This window comes from Littorina saxatilis, linkage group LG14 (genome assembly GCF_037325665.1).
Source record: "Littorina saxatilis isolate snail1 linkage group LG14, US_GU_Lsax_2.0, whole genome shotgun sequence".
Lineage (NCBI taxonomy): Eukaryota > Metazoa > Mollusca > Gastropoda > Littorinimorpha > Littorinidae > Littorina > Littorina saxatilis.
This window is the reverse complement of record NC_090258.1, coordinates 40,310,610-40,325,372: the sequence shown is the minus strand read 5'-3', so window position 1 is coordinate 40,325,372 and position 14,763 is coordinate 40,310,610. Positions and strand designations below refer to the sequence as shown.

At 40.3% G+C, this 14,763-nt stretch overlaps 1 protein-coding gene across 4 annotated transcripts in view; it reads left to right on the top strand.

Annotated features, from left to right (window-relative positions):
* Positions 1-7,919: 7,919 nt before the first annotated feature.
* Positions 7,920-14,763, top strand: part of LOC138947760 (coatomer subunit alpha-like) — a 43,643-nt gene continuing 36,799 nt past the window's right edge. For all 4 annotated transcript variants that reach the window (XM_070319321.1, XM_070319319.1, XM_070319320.1 and 1 more), the window contains exons 1-3: positions 7,920-8,060; positions 9,807-9,994; positions 12,965-13,045. In XM_070319321.1, the coding sequence (XP_070175422.1) occupies positions 8,021-8,060; positions 9,807-9,994; positions 12,965-13,045 (309 nt within the window). In that variant the 5' untranslated portion in view covers positions 7,920-8,020. The remainder of the gene's footprint in view (positions 8,061-9,806; positions 9,995-12,964; positions 13,046-14,763) is intronic.

Sequence of the window (14,763 nt, the reverse complement as noted above, 5' to 3'; positions counted from 1 at the left end):
TGCAAGCAATCTCGGCGGCGCTATTCTGAGTGCACTGGCACGAAAACGTAATAGTAGGGTAAGGGCTCCTAATATGGACCGGCTCCTAATATGGACCACCACCAACTAACGGCGCTAGAGCGCTCAAAAAAGTTTTATTCGCTGTATTCACCCTCTTTCAATAACTTGCACATGTCAAAACAGTTGCAGAAACACAAATCTCAAAACCGTTAGGCTTTTTCTCTTTTTTCACTTTTCGCAGCGTTCACTCTAAATTTGCCGCCTAAAACGGATTCGTTTCTGTCTACAGCATGGCGATCTTAATAGTTAAGATCGCCATGGTCTACAGCCAAAGCTTTTATCAAACAGAAGTGGCTATATATGACAGCTAATACCGTATTTGTTACATTTTAGCAGTGTTGACCCCGAGTTTCTACTGCAAACAAAAAATAATAGCAAAATCTCAAAGTATGTGCGAGTCCCCTAATATGGACCACCTTTAACAAATCGAAGAAAATAAAAGCTAAAGGCTATTTTCATTAATTCATTAAGAAGCTTGCTGGTAATAACATATAACTAGCCCTCGAGATTTAAAAAAAATGCAACGAAAAGTCTTCTTTTCATGGAAGTTGATAATTTCACTTATTTTCACTCTGTTTTTGATAAGCTTCTTTAGTTTCCTGGTGTGCTTCAAATAATGCTCTCATCAACCCGAAACAGATAAATCTAGAGCATATTTTAATTAGGCTGACTTGTACACTAAGTTGTATCATGTTATTTTGAAATATAGGGGGCTTTTTACAGTGATTCGTGAAGACCGCTTCACTGGTCCATATTAGGCGCCCAGGCTCCTAATATCGACCCTTTGTGATTTTTTTCTGTATTTAATTTTTGCTGAATGTGTATCAAAGCTATTTTACTGTAATTAGGCCTAACGGTTAACCTAAGAAAGAAGGACTACCAAACACAAAATGAAACTTCTTTGCACAAAAACAAGCTAGTTATCAGCAATAAACAAAAAGCGGTCCATATTAGGGGGCCTGCCCCTACCCAATATTGACGGACTGTGTGATGATATCTTCTGCTATGATCTGTTGAGACAGTGATATCAAAATCGAGACCGGAGGTCGAGATTTTGATATCACTGTCGAAACAGACCAATAGCAGAAGATATCATCACACAGTCAGTCAATGTTAGATATTCTCTGGACATTTTGTATTTACTGTAAAGAAATTACAAAAGTATTTGTCTCAGTTTTGGCTGTTCCATATCCCACCCTCTGATTATTATTTCTTTTTGTTCCCTCTTTTCTTGTACTTTTCAGTATTTCAAAATGTCTTTTCTTTCAAAAAGTCTTTAGTCACTTGCTCAACTAAATTCTGGGATCATTACATTTTCATATATATTTGTTTGTTTTTAAATTTAGGTGTTTTTGTTTTTGAAGTGGGGAAGCAATAAAGAGGTCGTCGATATCAAAACCGATATCGACGGAAATGTCGTCGATATCACTTTTGCACTGAGCTCAGTTTTGCCCAATAGGAAGGTTTCCGCCAGTTATCTCTCTGAGGTTTTGGGTGCGTGCCCTTTGCGGGGGCAAAAAACATCGAGGTCACCAGCAGGGTCAAGGGCAAGGTCGGCTGGGCGGACAGGAGTATGACGGCTTACTAGTGCCAAAACCTGGTGTTACCCATTATCACGTGATAATTACTAATTAACGCTGTCAGTTACTGTTTTCATCTGTTAGTTACTAATTTTCACGGGAAAATTACTAATTTTTAGTTTCGGCATTAGCAATCCGTCAGGAAGTGAGCCAAAACTAAAAATTAGTAATTAACAGGTGAAAGTAGTAATTTGTCCGGAAAAATTAGTAATTTTCCCCACGTGAAAATGGTAATTATCAAGGGAAATTATAATTATGAGGTTTTGGCACTAGTAAGCCGTCATACAGGAGACTACAATAGGAAGGTTTCCGCCTGAGTTATCTCTCTTTGAGGTTTTGGGTGCTTAGAGAGTACCGTACCCCTTGCGGGGGCAAAAAACATCGAGGTCACAAGCAGGGTCAAGGGGAAGGTCGCTGGGCGGACAGGAGACTATTGACCAATGGAAATCCACGTAACATATGAAATAGCAATATTGATTCCTAGCACACCATCTGTCAAAATATCAGTCAACACTCCGACTCGGTTAAAACACACATACACGACGTGCGCATTGGCCGAGTGGATAAAACATCGGTCTCATATGCGGAAGGTCGGGGGTTCGAATCCCGGTCGCGCCCTGGTGGGTTAAGGGTGGACATTCTTCAGACCTCCCAGGTCAACTTATGTGCAGACCTGCTAGTGCCTTATCTCCCTTCGTGTGTACACGCAAGCACAAGACCAAGTGCGCACGAAAAAGATCATGTAATCCATGTCTGAGTTCAGTGGATTATAGAAACACGAAAATAGCGAGCGTGCTTCCCCCGAAAGCGGCGTATTGCTGCCTGAATGGCGGGGTAAAAAAAAAACCGGTCATACACGTAAAAAAAACACTCGTGCAAAAACATAAATGAACAAAGAAGAATTTTAGAAGAAGAAGAAGAAGAAAAGAAGAAACAAGTCGAGAAAGGCGAATTCGAAACTACTACATTTAGTCATGAAGCTGTCGAACTAACAGAATGAAACTGAACGCACTGCATTTTTTCACCAAGACAATACAAGACAACCAATTTGGTTGAAAAATGAGAGCGTGACAGTACCGCCTCAACTTTCACAAAAAGCCGGATATGACGTCATCAAAGACATTTATCAAAAAAATGAAAGAAAACGTCTGAAGATATCATACTCAGGAACTCTCATGTTAAGTTTCATAAAGGTCGGTCCAGTAGTTTCTCGGAATCGCGTTATACACACACACACACACACACACACACACACACACACACACACACACATATATATACATACGCCACACCCTCGTCACGATTCCCCGTCTATGTTAAAACATCTTTAGTCAAAACTGGCTTGACTAAATGTAAAAACACATACCACCACGCTGGGTTTTCCGGCAGTACCCGTGCACTCCACGTACTTGTCAATTTCATTCTGCACTGTTGTGTTTTCATCAAGCTGGTCTCTTTTGAGTACGTGTGCACTCCAGTTGACAATTGCGTCCAGCACTGTCATGTTAATTTGTATCAGATTGGTCTCTTTTGAGTGCGTGTGCTCTCCGGTTGTTATGCTGTTATGCTTTATCAGGCCATGCTGGTCTCTTTTAACTACTGCACCACTCTGCACTCAAGTTGATAATTGCGTCCAATGTATGAAAGTTCTTCTTTGTTGTGCTTTTATCGGTCAAAGAAACACGAGAAAAAACCCGTACGTGGCTTGGCCCAATTTTATAGTTGCTTCAATGTGAATTTTCGTCCTATCAGTTTCTGAGGACTTTGAACCGGGTACGGTCGGTAACACGCTTTCCGTGTCACGTCAGTATCACTTTAATAGAGTGTATCCCCCCCCCCCCCCCCCACACACACACACACACACACACACTGACTGACACACTGACACGCCCGCTCTCTCTCTCTCACTCTCTCTCTCTCTCTCTCTCTCTCTCTCTCTCTCTCTCATCTTCCCTCTTTCACCTTCTCAGACTCTTTAACCCCCCCCCCCCCCCCCCCCCACCCCCCGGCCTCTCAACCTTCTCTCTCTCTCTCTATCTCTTTCTCTCTCTCAGTCTATATAAGTGTGTGTGTGTGTGTGTGTGTGCGCGCGCGCGCGCGTGTATGCAGGCATGCGTGCACTTGCGCGTCGCGGCGGGTGCCCCTTCGTTTGAGTTGACGAAGCAGAATTGGGGAAGTAACTCATTAGTTTCAACGACGGGCACTTTAGGCAGTTACTTCCCTTGGCTATTTCACTGTTGCCGTCTTCATGGACTGTGTTCATTTCGGTACCATTCTGCACCCGCGTTAAAACAAACAAGAAATTTGGTTGATTAAAATCAACAGGGGTCGAAGCCGTGTTATAATAAAAGAAGCAGTAATGTACAGATACATGTGAAAGTAAGCAGTTGTCCCTCGAATGTTCTTCATGAACATGTACGAGCGGCTGTCATGCAAAGATTGTTGTTTAATATTATTAGTATCCTTTGCACAAAATTTGACTTTGTCTTCCAATGGCAAATGGAGATCGGATTTTCATGTACATTGATGCATCTTGTCTGAGAAGTAACTTCTCATATGCTTCTGCTGACTGAAGCAAATAGGGGCTTACATCATATACTCGTTCAAGGCTTGACTGAGATGCAGAGTTATCAGTGCTCAGGAACCATAACTTCATGTTGTGTTTCTTTAAAGTTTTGTTGGTTGTGTGTGTGTGTGTGGAGGGGCGGATCGGTTCATTTTATGGGGGGGGGGGGGGGGGAGGTTCCAAAAGTATATTGTGAAGATATGGGTGTGAAGGCGCGAAGCGCCGAGCCGACGGCGCGACTGAAGCGCCTAGTTTGCTAGGGGGATCCGGGGGCATGCCCCCCGGAAAATTTTGAAAAAAAAGGAAGCAAAATGGTGCAATCTGGTGCATTCTGAGGATGATATTACCAGTTTCAGGCAGCAGATTTTGTCACTGATTAATACCCAAAAAATTGAAACTCAACCCCCAAAAAACCACAAAAATATTATTATTTTTTGGCTGGGGGGGGGGGGGGGGTCCGGAAACCCCAGAACCCCCCCCCCCCTCGTCCGCCCCTGGTGACTGTGTGTGTGTGTGTGTGTGTGTGTGTGTGTGTGTGTGTGTGTGTGCGTGCGTGCGGCGTTTGATTCCCCCCCCCCCCCAGGCTTTTTTATTTTTTTCCCTCCCCCCCCCCCCCCCCCCCCCCTTTTATGAATGTGTATCACTTTTAGTCTAGTATGCCTGTGCCCATGACATCATCCAACCACTTCTCTCCCCTTTCATTCATTTCCGTTCCTAGAGTTCCTTCCCTAGTTTGCGTGTTTCCCCTCCATTTTCTTTCAAACCTTGTTCCGTGTTGCGTCTGCTTTTTGTTGTCTTTTGTGTTCTTGTATTTCCCGATGAAGCTTCCGCGAAAATTCGTACCGTCTGGTCTCGTTCTTGTATCGGTGAGTACAGTATTCCTTTGTTTTTTAACCATGTGACTTGCGCCTCGGCAGACGATAAACAAGAAAATTGGTTGATTAAAATCAACATGGCCGAAGCAATGTTTTCATAAAAGAAGCGGTATTGTACGGGCACATGTTGAATCTGGGTTACATGTGTTGCAGAGTATTTGAAAATGCGTAGGCATAAAAACATGCAAAGAAGAGTGATAGGTCCCTGTTGTGAATATAGTCAAGTGGATAAATAGATTACTTATGTTTCACACTAATGATCAGGAAACGCTTTTTATAAGTTAATGAATTAATCGATAACTCAAATCAATCCATGTGAATTTTGAATGAAAAATTGAATCTTAAATTCATAAATATGTAAATAACGAAATAATGGATTGAAATAATTCAATGTTTATTTTGTTGTCAGGATCTTTCTTATACGATTTTACTAATTTTCGCAGATAATGTTATTTGTCGGCTACACAAATAGTGTCATATAAGATAACCATTGACTATTTAACACTTGAAATAAATTGGTTGCTACGCGGCACATTTAAAAAAAATCATGTTGAAGACCTGAACAGGAAATGTGGATGCGAAAAGGGGCATCATTTTGTGATGGGGTGGAAGGAGGAGGAAGTTAATTGTTAGAAGTAGTGGGCTAAGTAGGTAAATATAGTCACCTAGTAAAAGTAAGACCCCGAAGTAAGGAGTACACTATGTGGGTGCCTCTTTAGTGTCTTGCCGCGCTGAACGAACAACACGTCAGTCCCCCACTCGTGGAAAAGGCAGTGAAATTGACAAGCCAGTACAGCGCGGTAGTGGTTGCGCTGAGCAGGATAGCACGCTTTTCTGTATCTCTATTCTTTTTAACTTTCTGAGCTTGTTTTTAATCCAAACATAACATATCTATATGTTTTTGGAATCAGGAACCGACAAGGAATAAGACGAAATTGTTTAAAAATCGATTTCGGAAATTTTATTTTAATCATAATTGTTATATTTTTAATTTTCTGAGCTTGTTTTTAATCCGAGTATATTATATTTCTATGTTTTTGGTATTAGAAAATGATGAATAATAAGACGAAATTATGTTTGGATCGTTTTATAAAGAAACAATTTTATTTAAATTTTTCAGATTTTTAATGGCCAAACTCATTAATTAATTTTTAAGCATCCAAGCTGATATGGAATAGCAAAGTTTGGCCTTCGTCAAAGATGACTTGATCAAACTTTCAACAAAATTGGTTGGAAAAGGAGAGCGTGACAGTGCCGCCTTAACTTTCACCAAAATCCGGATATGACGTCATCAAAGACATTTATCCCAAAAAATGAAAAACTTGAAACTCTGGGGATATCATATTCAGAAACTATCGTGTGAAGTTTCATGAAGATTGGTCCAGTAGTTTTCTCTGAATCGCTCTACACCGTGGCACACACACACACACACACACCCCTCAGGGGCGGACGAGGGGGGGGGGGTTTCTGGGGTTTCCGGACCCCCCCCCCCCAGCCAAAAATTAAAAATATTTGTGTGTGGTTTTTATGGGTTGAGTTTCAATTTTTGGGGTATTAATCAGTGAAAAAATCTGCTGCCTGAAACTGGTAATGATCATCCTCAGAATGCACCAGATTGCACCATTTTGCATCCTTTTTTTCAAAATTTTCCGGGGGGGCATGCCCCCGGACCCCCCTAGCAAGCTCGGCGCTTCGCGCTTTCACACCCATATCTTCACAATATACTTTTGGAAACCCCCCCCATAAAATGAACTGATCCGCCCCTGCCCCTACACACACACACACACACACACACACACACACACACACCACGACCCTAGGCCCTCATCTTGATTCCCCCTCTATGTTAAAAGTGAAGAAAAAACATTAAAAAAACACAAAACTGAAACAACACAAACAACTTGAATAGCCCGAGTTGTACATTCAAACAAAGCTCACATTCGAAGTGCCATTATTGTGTTAAATCTGATAGAAGTCACTTTTATCAATGCAAAGAATGAGTCTAGTGACCATATGTGACCCTCCACCACGGAACGAGTCGCATGTCACCTTTGCATGATTTTCATATTTTTACATTTTCATAAAGAATTTTGTGTGCTCTATCCAGTGGTGAAACCCGTTTTAGAAAAGAGTGAAAACTGTTTGAGTTATATTTTATAAGCCTGTGACTAGGATGACCCTCGCACTGTTACTAGACACTCCCCGGACTTATATTATGCCTAGCGCAGAACCGCGCGAGGTGACATGCGACTCATTCCGTGGTGGAGGATTTTTTGTTGTTGACAAAATGAGCTCCGAAAGTGAGCATAATTTGGTCATTTGGTGAACAAAACTTGAACATGCTTTCGGTCTCCATAATCAGTCTCAGTCGTCACTTTCACGGTCGTTCTGAAAATGGTTTCGTTCTACAGACACTTGTAAATAAAACACGTCCATACAGTTAATTCCGTAAATCAAATCGCAATTCAAAATACAACTAAGTTAGGCCTATTAGTATTAGCTTATATAATGCAAACTCAGAGGTTTGAATTGCAGACAGACAAAAACTCCAGATGTGCCGGTAATAAAGTTAATTTGATTTGATTTGATTTGATTTGGTTTGATTCTGAATTTTGCAACGTTGGCAGTCTATCTGTTTTTGAACTTTTCTTAGTGTCATAAGAAAAGTAACTAGTCTGAAAATGCACAAGTTCAGAATCCCACTCTGTCCAAACACCGTCACCGACCGACCGTAAACGTAACTTTTGTCCTCAATCCACTGAGCTGACTTGGACGACACACGAATATCAATGAGCCAATCATCGAGTTGCTTACATCTGCGTTTGGTTTCGCCGGAAGTAGCGACGTGTTCCGGATATATTTTGACACCGTGGAAGTTTTGCAGACAGCATTTTATTTAGACAAAGTTTGGAGTTTCCTAGCTATTCCATGCTTCAGAGATGCTGACCAAGTTTGAAACAAAGTCAGCTCGTGTAAAGGGTAAGTTGAATAACCTTATTAATGTGTCTAACGGCTAATTAGCCTTCGTTTTGTGTACACATTTTATCTACAGCCGGTATTCAGGGTGACGTACACTTCGCTCTTCGTCGGTGAAACTGCAACTGTAATAGTGTGTTGATTATAAATCCGATAAAAATGTTGAAATCACACTAGCATTCATCGTGCAACTACCTGTAGGGCAACGCAGGAATGGTTATGTTGAGAATGGAAAAGGTATTCATGTTCGCAAATGTTGAGTGTCACATCTTGACAGCAACTGAGCAAGTGTGACTGTGACTGTGAGTGTGAAGGAAACAGACATTAAAATGGACCGGTTAATTGACTATTTATGTCCTCATAGATACATCTAATACATATTTCATTTAAGTAGCAACTGTCATCAATTAACGCACTTTTATATATATGATGCACCCTTAAAGGTACTGAACTTGTCAAATCCAGGTGCACGGAGCCCCTGGGGCTTTTAGTCATACCTTAGGCAGCTATCCATTAGAAGAATTACCGAGTTTCATTGACTTGCACCCAAAGAGTCAAGAACTGCGATTTTTTTACGAATTAATTTCTGACCCGGCTGGTCTTGACCTATTTTTTTATCTAAATTTAGATCAGGTAGATCACCACATCATGCACAAAAAGACACGTCACTAGCAAACTATGTCAGACGTCATCATGAGTTTGTGTAAAACAAAATCGAGCCAGGAATCACTCAGTGGAATCGAACTCCGACCAAACACCACGTAATAACTAGGTTAATTTATGCACTCGCGTGAACAAGAAACTGTCGAGCTTCACAGATGTCGTCGTTGGGTAGTTTTGGGTTTGTTTTACTACCATAGGAGGATTTTTGAACTGTAAATGCACTCAGCTGCAACAAAAACGCAAAACGAAGGCTGTGAGCTGCACTGTGCCTTTAATTTGGCACAAATGATAAAAAGATAAATCTAAAAATGACACACAAAATGTTCAACACAAAGTTGTATTATATATATTTATATGTACACTAAATATATATTATATATAATATTATAATAAGTTAGCGATTTCGTAACCTAGCTATCGTTGTGTGCATGCATTACACGCCCCTGAGGAAGGTCTTTGACGGAAAATTTGGGTAGCCAACTTATCTTATTTGTTTGTTTTTACTGTTGAACTGATGTTTGCTGTATATATATTATGTACACACTAAATTTGGTAACATGGTACAGTAGCAAATTCTATGCTCAGAGGGCATCAGATTGCACCCTTCAGTTTCAAATTGTAAGGGGGTGCACATGGGGGGGGGAAGGGCCGGATTGGATTGAAGGGCATGCCCTCAGCATACTCTTTGCACCTATTATTATTATTATTATTGTGATCATTTTTTATGCGCCTAATCTAGATATAGCCCTAGGCGCTTACATATTAATTTCTGCCGTTTGAAATGGAATTTTTTACAGACAGACAGACAAACAGACATTTTTTACACACAATATATAACGCATTCACATCGGCCAGTAAAGCTCAGTAGCCTATTAGGCGAGCATTCACCTTTCACGGCCTTTATTCCAAGTCAAACCTATAATTGTTCTGCACTTATAAAGGGTTCCCATCGGAATTTGATTAAGCGGGTAAAATAACTCACAATCCTTTTGTGATTTGTGGGCGTATTTCACTGTTTCAGGATTATCCTTCCACCCCAAGAGACCCTGGGTGTTTGACACTACATGATTTGTGGGTTTATTTCAGGTTTATCCTTCCACCCCAAGAGACCGTGGGTGTTGGCATCCCTGCACAATGGGGTGATACAGCTGTGGGATTACCGCATGTGCACACTCATCGACAAGTTTGATGAGCATGACGGGCCCGTACGAGGCATCTGCTTTCACCAGCAGCAGCCTCTCTTTGTGTCCGGTGGAGACGACTATAAGATCAAGGTTTGTCACTTGAATATTACAGTGGAACCCCCTTTTAAGACCCCCCAATTTAAGACTCCCTCCCTTTTATTGTTTTAAGACCTTGATTTTCCAGAATTTCTGTTCAAGACACTGTAAATTTACCCCCATTTTTTAAGACTCCCTTCTTTTTAAGACTCGAATTTCTAAGATTTTTGAAGGTCTTAAAAAGGGGGTTCCACTGTATCTGCGAAACAAAGGGAAATAAGCGCTTTGGAATATGTAGTGGAATCTTCCCCTTTATGGATGAACAAAATCGGGTCTTAAAAATGAGGGTTTCTTTTTAAAATGGGGGTAAATAATTACAGAAGTTACGAACAGACAAGAGGCGAAGCCTTCAAGGCTCACGTAAGAAATCGTCAAACAGTAACACAAACTCAATCACTTCGTCACACATACACACACACACACACACACAGTAAGCGGCATAGGTGACACTGTGCAAGAAAGCGAGACACTAGATCTAGATCTGAATGGCCGATTTCGAAGAAAAAACTAGTCTCGGCCCGCTCGGCAAAATAACAATGACCGAGACTTTCAGTAATTCCTTCGCGTGACGTCTAACCCTCTTACGTCATAATGTGACGTCTTCAAATGTTGTGACGTCTTCAAATGTTAAAGTTTCTACCACATACATACATACGCACGCACGCACGCACGCACAGACAGACAAAAGTTAGCATCGCATAGGCTACACTTACGTGAGCCAAAAATCTGAGTCAATCTGGGTCTTAAAAGAGATTGAGTCTTTAATTTTGGGTTCCACTGTATACAGGTAAATGTGCGACAAGCCGGGTGTGAGAGGTATGGGAAACTAATCTAATGTTTTTACCTAATTTGCTAATTACAGTTATAAAGAAACAAAACATTTCCATTTGAAAATTAACGTTCATCTGTTGTGAAGCTGAAACTAACTTGCTTGGTGAAATTCTTAGTATCACTATCAGACAGTATAGTATTCAGTGGTAGTGTACATACTTGCAATGAAAGATCACCATTGGGACCAGTCAGGTGTCCCTACATTGCAGGTGGCCTGTCATGACAGGTATATTTTGTCATGATAATGGTAAAAAGTGTCTTTTCGTGGGAGATGTCCACTTATCAAAAGGCCTGATCACGACGCAGGTTATTAGTATATTATTTTATTTATTTATTTATTAAGGAGATTTCTATAGCGCATAACTAAAAGCACTATATAACAAGTCGCGTAAGGCGAAATTACTACATTTAGTCAAGCTGTGGAACTCACAGAATGAAACTGAACGTAGTCCGCCGCTAGTGCAAAAGGCAGTGAAAGTGACGAGCCTGTTTGGCGCGGCAGCGGTTGCGCTGTGCTTCATAGCACGCTTTACTGTAGCTCTCTTCGTTTTAACTTTCTGAGCGTGTTTTTAATCCAAACATATCATATCTATATGTTTTTGGAATCAGGAAACGACAAGGAATAAGATAAAATAGTTTTTGAATCGATTTCGGAAATTTCATTTTGATCATAATTTTTATATTTTTAATTTTCAGAGATTGTTTTTAATCCAAATATAACATATGTATATGTTTTTGGAATCAGAAAATGACGAAGAATAAGATGAAATTGTTTTTGGATCGTTTAATAAAAAAAATAATTTTAATTACAAGTTTCCGATTTTTAATGACCAAACTCACTCATTAGTTTTTAAGCCACCAAGCTGAAATGCAATACCAAACCCCGGCCTTTGTCGAAGATTGATTTGCCAAAATTTCAATCAATTTAATTGAAAAATGAGGGTGTGACAGTGCCGCCTCAACTTTTATTAAAAGCCGGATATGACGTCATCAAAGGTATTTATCGAAAAAAAAGAAAAAAACGTCCGGGGATATCATACCCAGGAACTCTCATGTCAAATTTCATAAAGATCGGCCCAGTAGTTTAGTCTGAATCGCTCTACACACACACAGAGACACACACACACACACACACACACACACACACACACATACACCACGACCCTCGTCTGGATTCCCCCCTCTATGTTAAAACATTTAGTCAAAACTTGACTAAGTGTAAAAACTACCACTGTAGTTATTCATATTGTGTTTTCGTAAGCTGCAAGGACCACGGAACGCTGTAACTTAGTAATTTCTTGCTTTGGTTTTTGCTCAGGTGTGGATTTACAGGCAGGTAACAAGAATTAGATTGAGTTAGATGCTTGTTCATGTTCTGTTTGACTATTTTATATTGGATTGGATTTTGAATAGAAATGCTGCAAGGATAATGAATAAATAACATATTTGCAGGACTATAAATATAACTGTACAAGGCGCAACCCCCACTTTTTTTTCAAAAATCAGAAAAATCCACTATTAATGTCCGATATTTTCAGCTGAGACTGCAGAGGCCAATCAATAGGGCACATTCACAGTTGAGGAAACAATTGCACCTTATACTTACGACAGCCCTGAAAATATGGTGCTGTAACTGAATGTCTTGCTTTGGTTCGTGATTGGACAGAAAATGAGTTCCATAGTTGTTCATGTTGTGTTTGACTGGTAATTTAGATCATGTTTAAAAAAGGCTGCAGCAATGACTTGTTTGTTCGTTCATGGGCTGAAACTCCCACGGCTTTTACGTGTATGACTGTTTTTACCCCGCCATTTAGGCAGCCATATGCCGCTTTCGGAGGAAGCATGCTGGGTATTTTCGTGTTTCTATAACCCACCGAACTCTGACATGGATTACAGGATCTTTTTCGTGCGCACTTGTGCTTGCGTGTACACACGGGGGGTGTTCGGACACCGAGGAGAGTCTGCACACAAAGTTGACTCTGAGAAATAAATCTCTCGCCGAACGTGGGGACGAACTCACGCTGACAGCGGCCAACTGGATACAAATCCAGCGCGCTACCGACTGAGCTACATCCCCGTCCGCAGCAATGACTAAAACTGTACCTTTACTGTATCTCATTTGTGTGTTGTCAGGTGTGGAACTACAAGCAGCGTCGCTGTCTCTTCACCTTGCTGGGTCACCTGGACTACATCCGCACCACCTGTTTTCATCACGTCAGTCTTCACATTTTTTTTTAATAATAATAATAATTAACACTTATTAATCGCCTTTCTCATGAGAGCTCATAGCGATATATATGGGCCAAAGTCAAAAGGTGCCAAATGGAACACTATATTTTTATTTTATGTTTTATACTTTCTTTTTTGCATTTTTGACACTATTAATTAATGTACTTTTAATGTTTTTGAGTCACTTGAGAAAAAGTGACTATGTAATCGGTCAGTGTTAGTCTGTCCGGCCGGCCGGCCGTCCGGCCGGCCGTCCGTAGACACCACCTTAACGTTGGACTTTTCTCGGAAACTATCAAAGCGATCGGGCTCATATTTTGTTTAGTCGTGACCTCCAATGACCTCTACACTTTAACGATGGTTTCGTTGACCTTTGACCTTTTTCAAGGTCACAGGTCAGCGTCAAAGGAAAAATTAGACATTTTATATCTTTGACAAAGTTCATCGGATGTGATTGAAACTTTGTAGGATTATTCTTTACATCAAAGTATTTACATCTGTAGCCTTTTACGAACGTTATCAGAAAAACAAGGGAGATAACTAGCCTTTTCTGTTCGGCAACACACAACTTAACGTTGGGCTTTTCTCGGAAACTATAAAAGTGACCGGGCTCAAATTTTATGTGAACGTGACTCATTGTGTTGTGAATAGCAATTTCTTCCTGTCCATCTGATGCCTCATATAATATTCAGAACTGCGAAAGTGACTCGATCGAGCGTTTGCTCTTCTTGTTTAAAACTAACCCTGCAGTTTTTCAACCAACTGAATAAATTTGTGTTTTGTGTCCTGCTCTGAAATCTGTTTCTCGTGACATACAACATCTTCAGTGCTGTTTTTTGTTACCTTAAATGCCAATTTCAAGATGGAAATATATCTTTTTGTACAAAATCCAACACACTCTTTTGAATTATGGTCAAAAGAAATGTTCAAATATAATATCTTTTAAGCATGGTCATCATGAAAATGTCACGTCACTAGAAACAGATTTTTGGATTTTCTGCAAATCTTCCTAGACAAAACAACAAAGACTTTTCAGACAAACCATGTAGCATTTGTTTTCTAACATTTATTTTAACTTGTGTAAAGAGACAAGAAAATCCTGAAGTAAATTTTTGCATGAAAAACAACACTTTTCCAGTTTCTTGTGACAAGTCAGTGTGACGGAAGAGATTAGTTTTCCGTCACATGTTACGAGAAACATTTTTATTAACATTAATCCTGTAAAATCGAAAGTTAGTTGTGTGCTTCTGTTCCGTAAAACTTCGTTAACATAACATTACAAAGAAGAATAAGCACTCAGTTTTTCTTAGAAGGATGTTCTTTCATGTCTCTCGTTATTTTTGGACCCCGCGTTGTTCCCTGTGACGTGCAAAAAAGCGTGTGACGGATTCAGAAAACTTATCCGGTCGCAAGGACGCCATGCGTTCGAATGTGCCAGAAACTCGTATGTCGCTCAGACCACTTTGCGGATGTCGTAAAAGCATGCGTGCTGTCTCTCGTGACGTTTGTGACAGATTATTTGCAACGTGTCAAAACTCGTTTTAATTTTGGTACCATGCTATTTTTTTAACTTTTAATATGTAGCCTACATTGATAACGTTTTGTTGACCCCAAAACGATGGCTCTTTCTTTTCATTTTCTTTATGCAAAAAAGCAAAGAAAGGAATTTAGTGTGACAGAACATGTCACAGGAGACTGTAGTT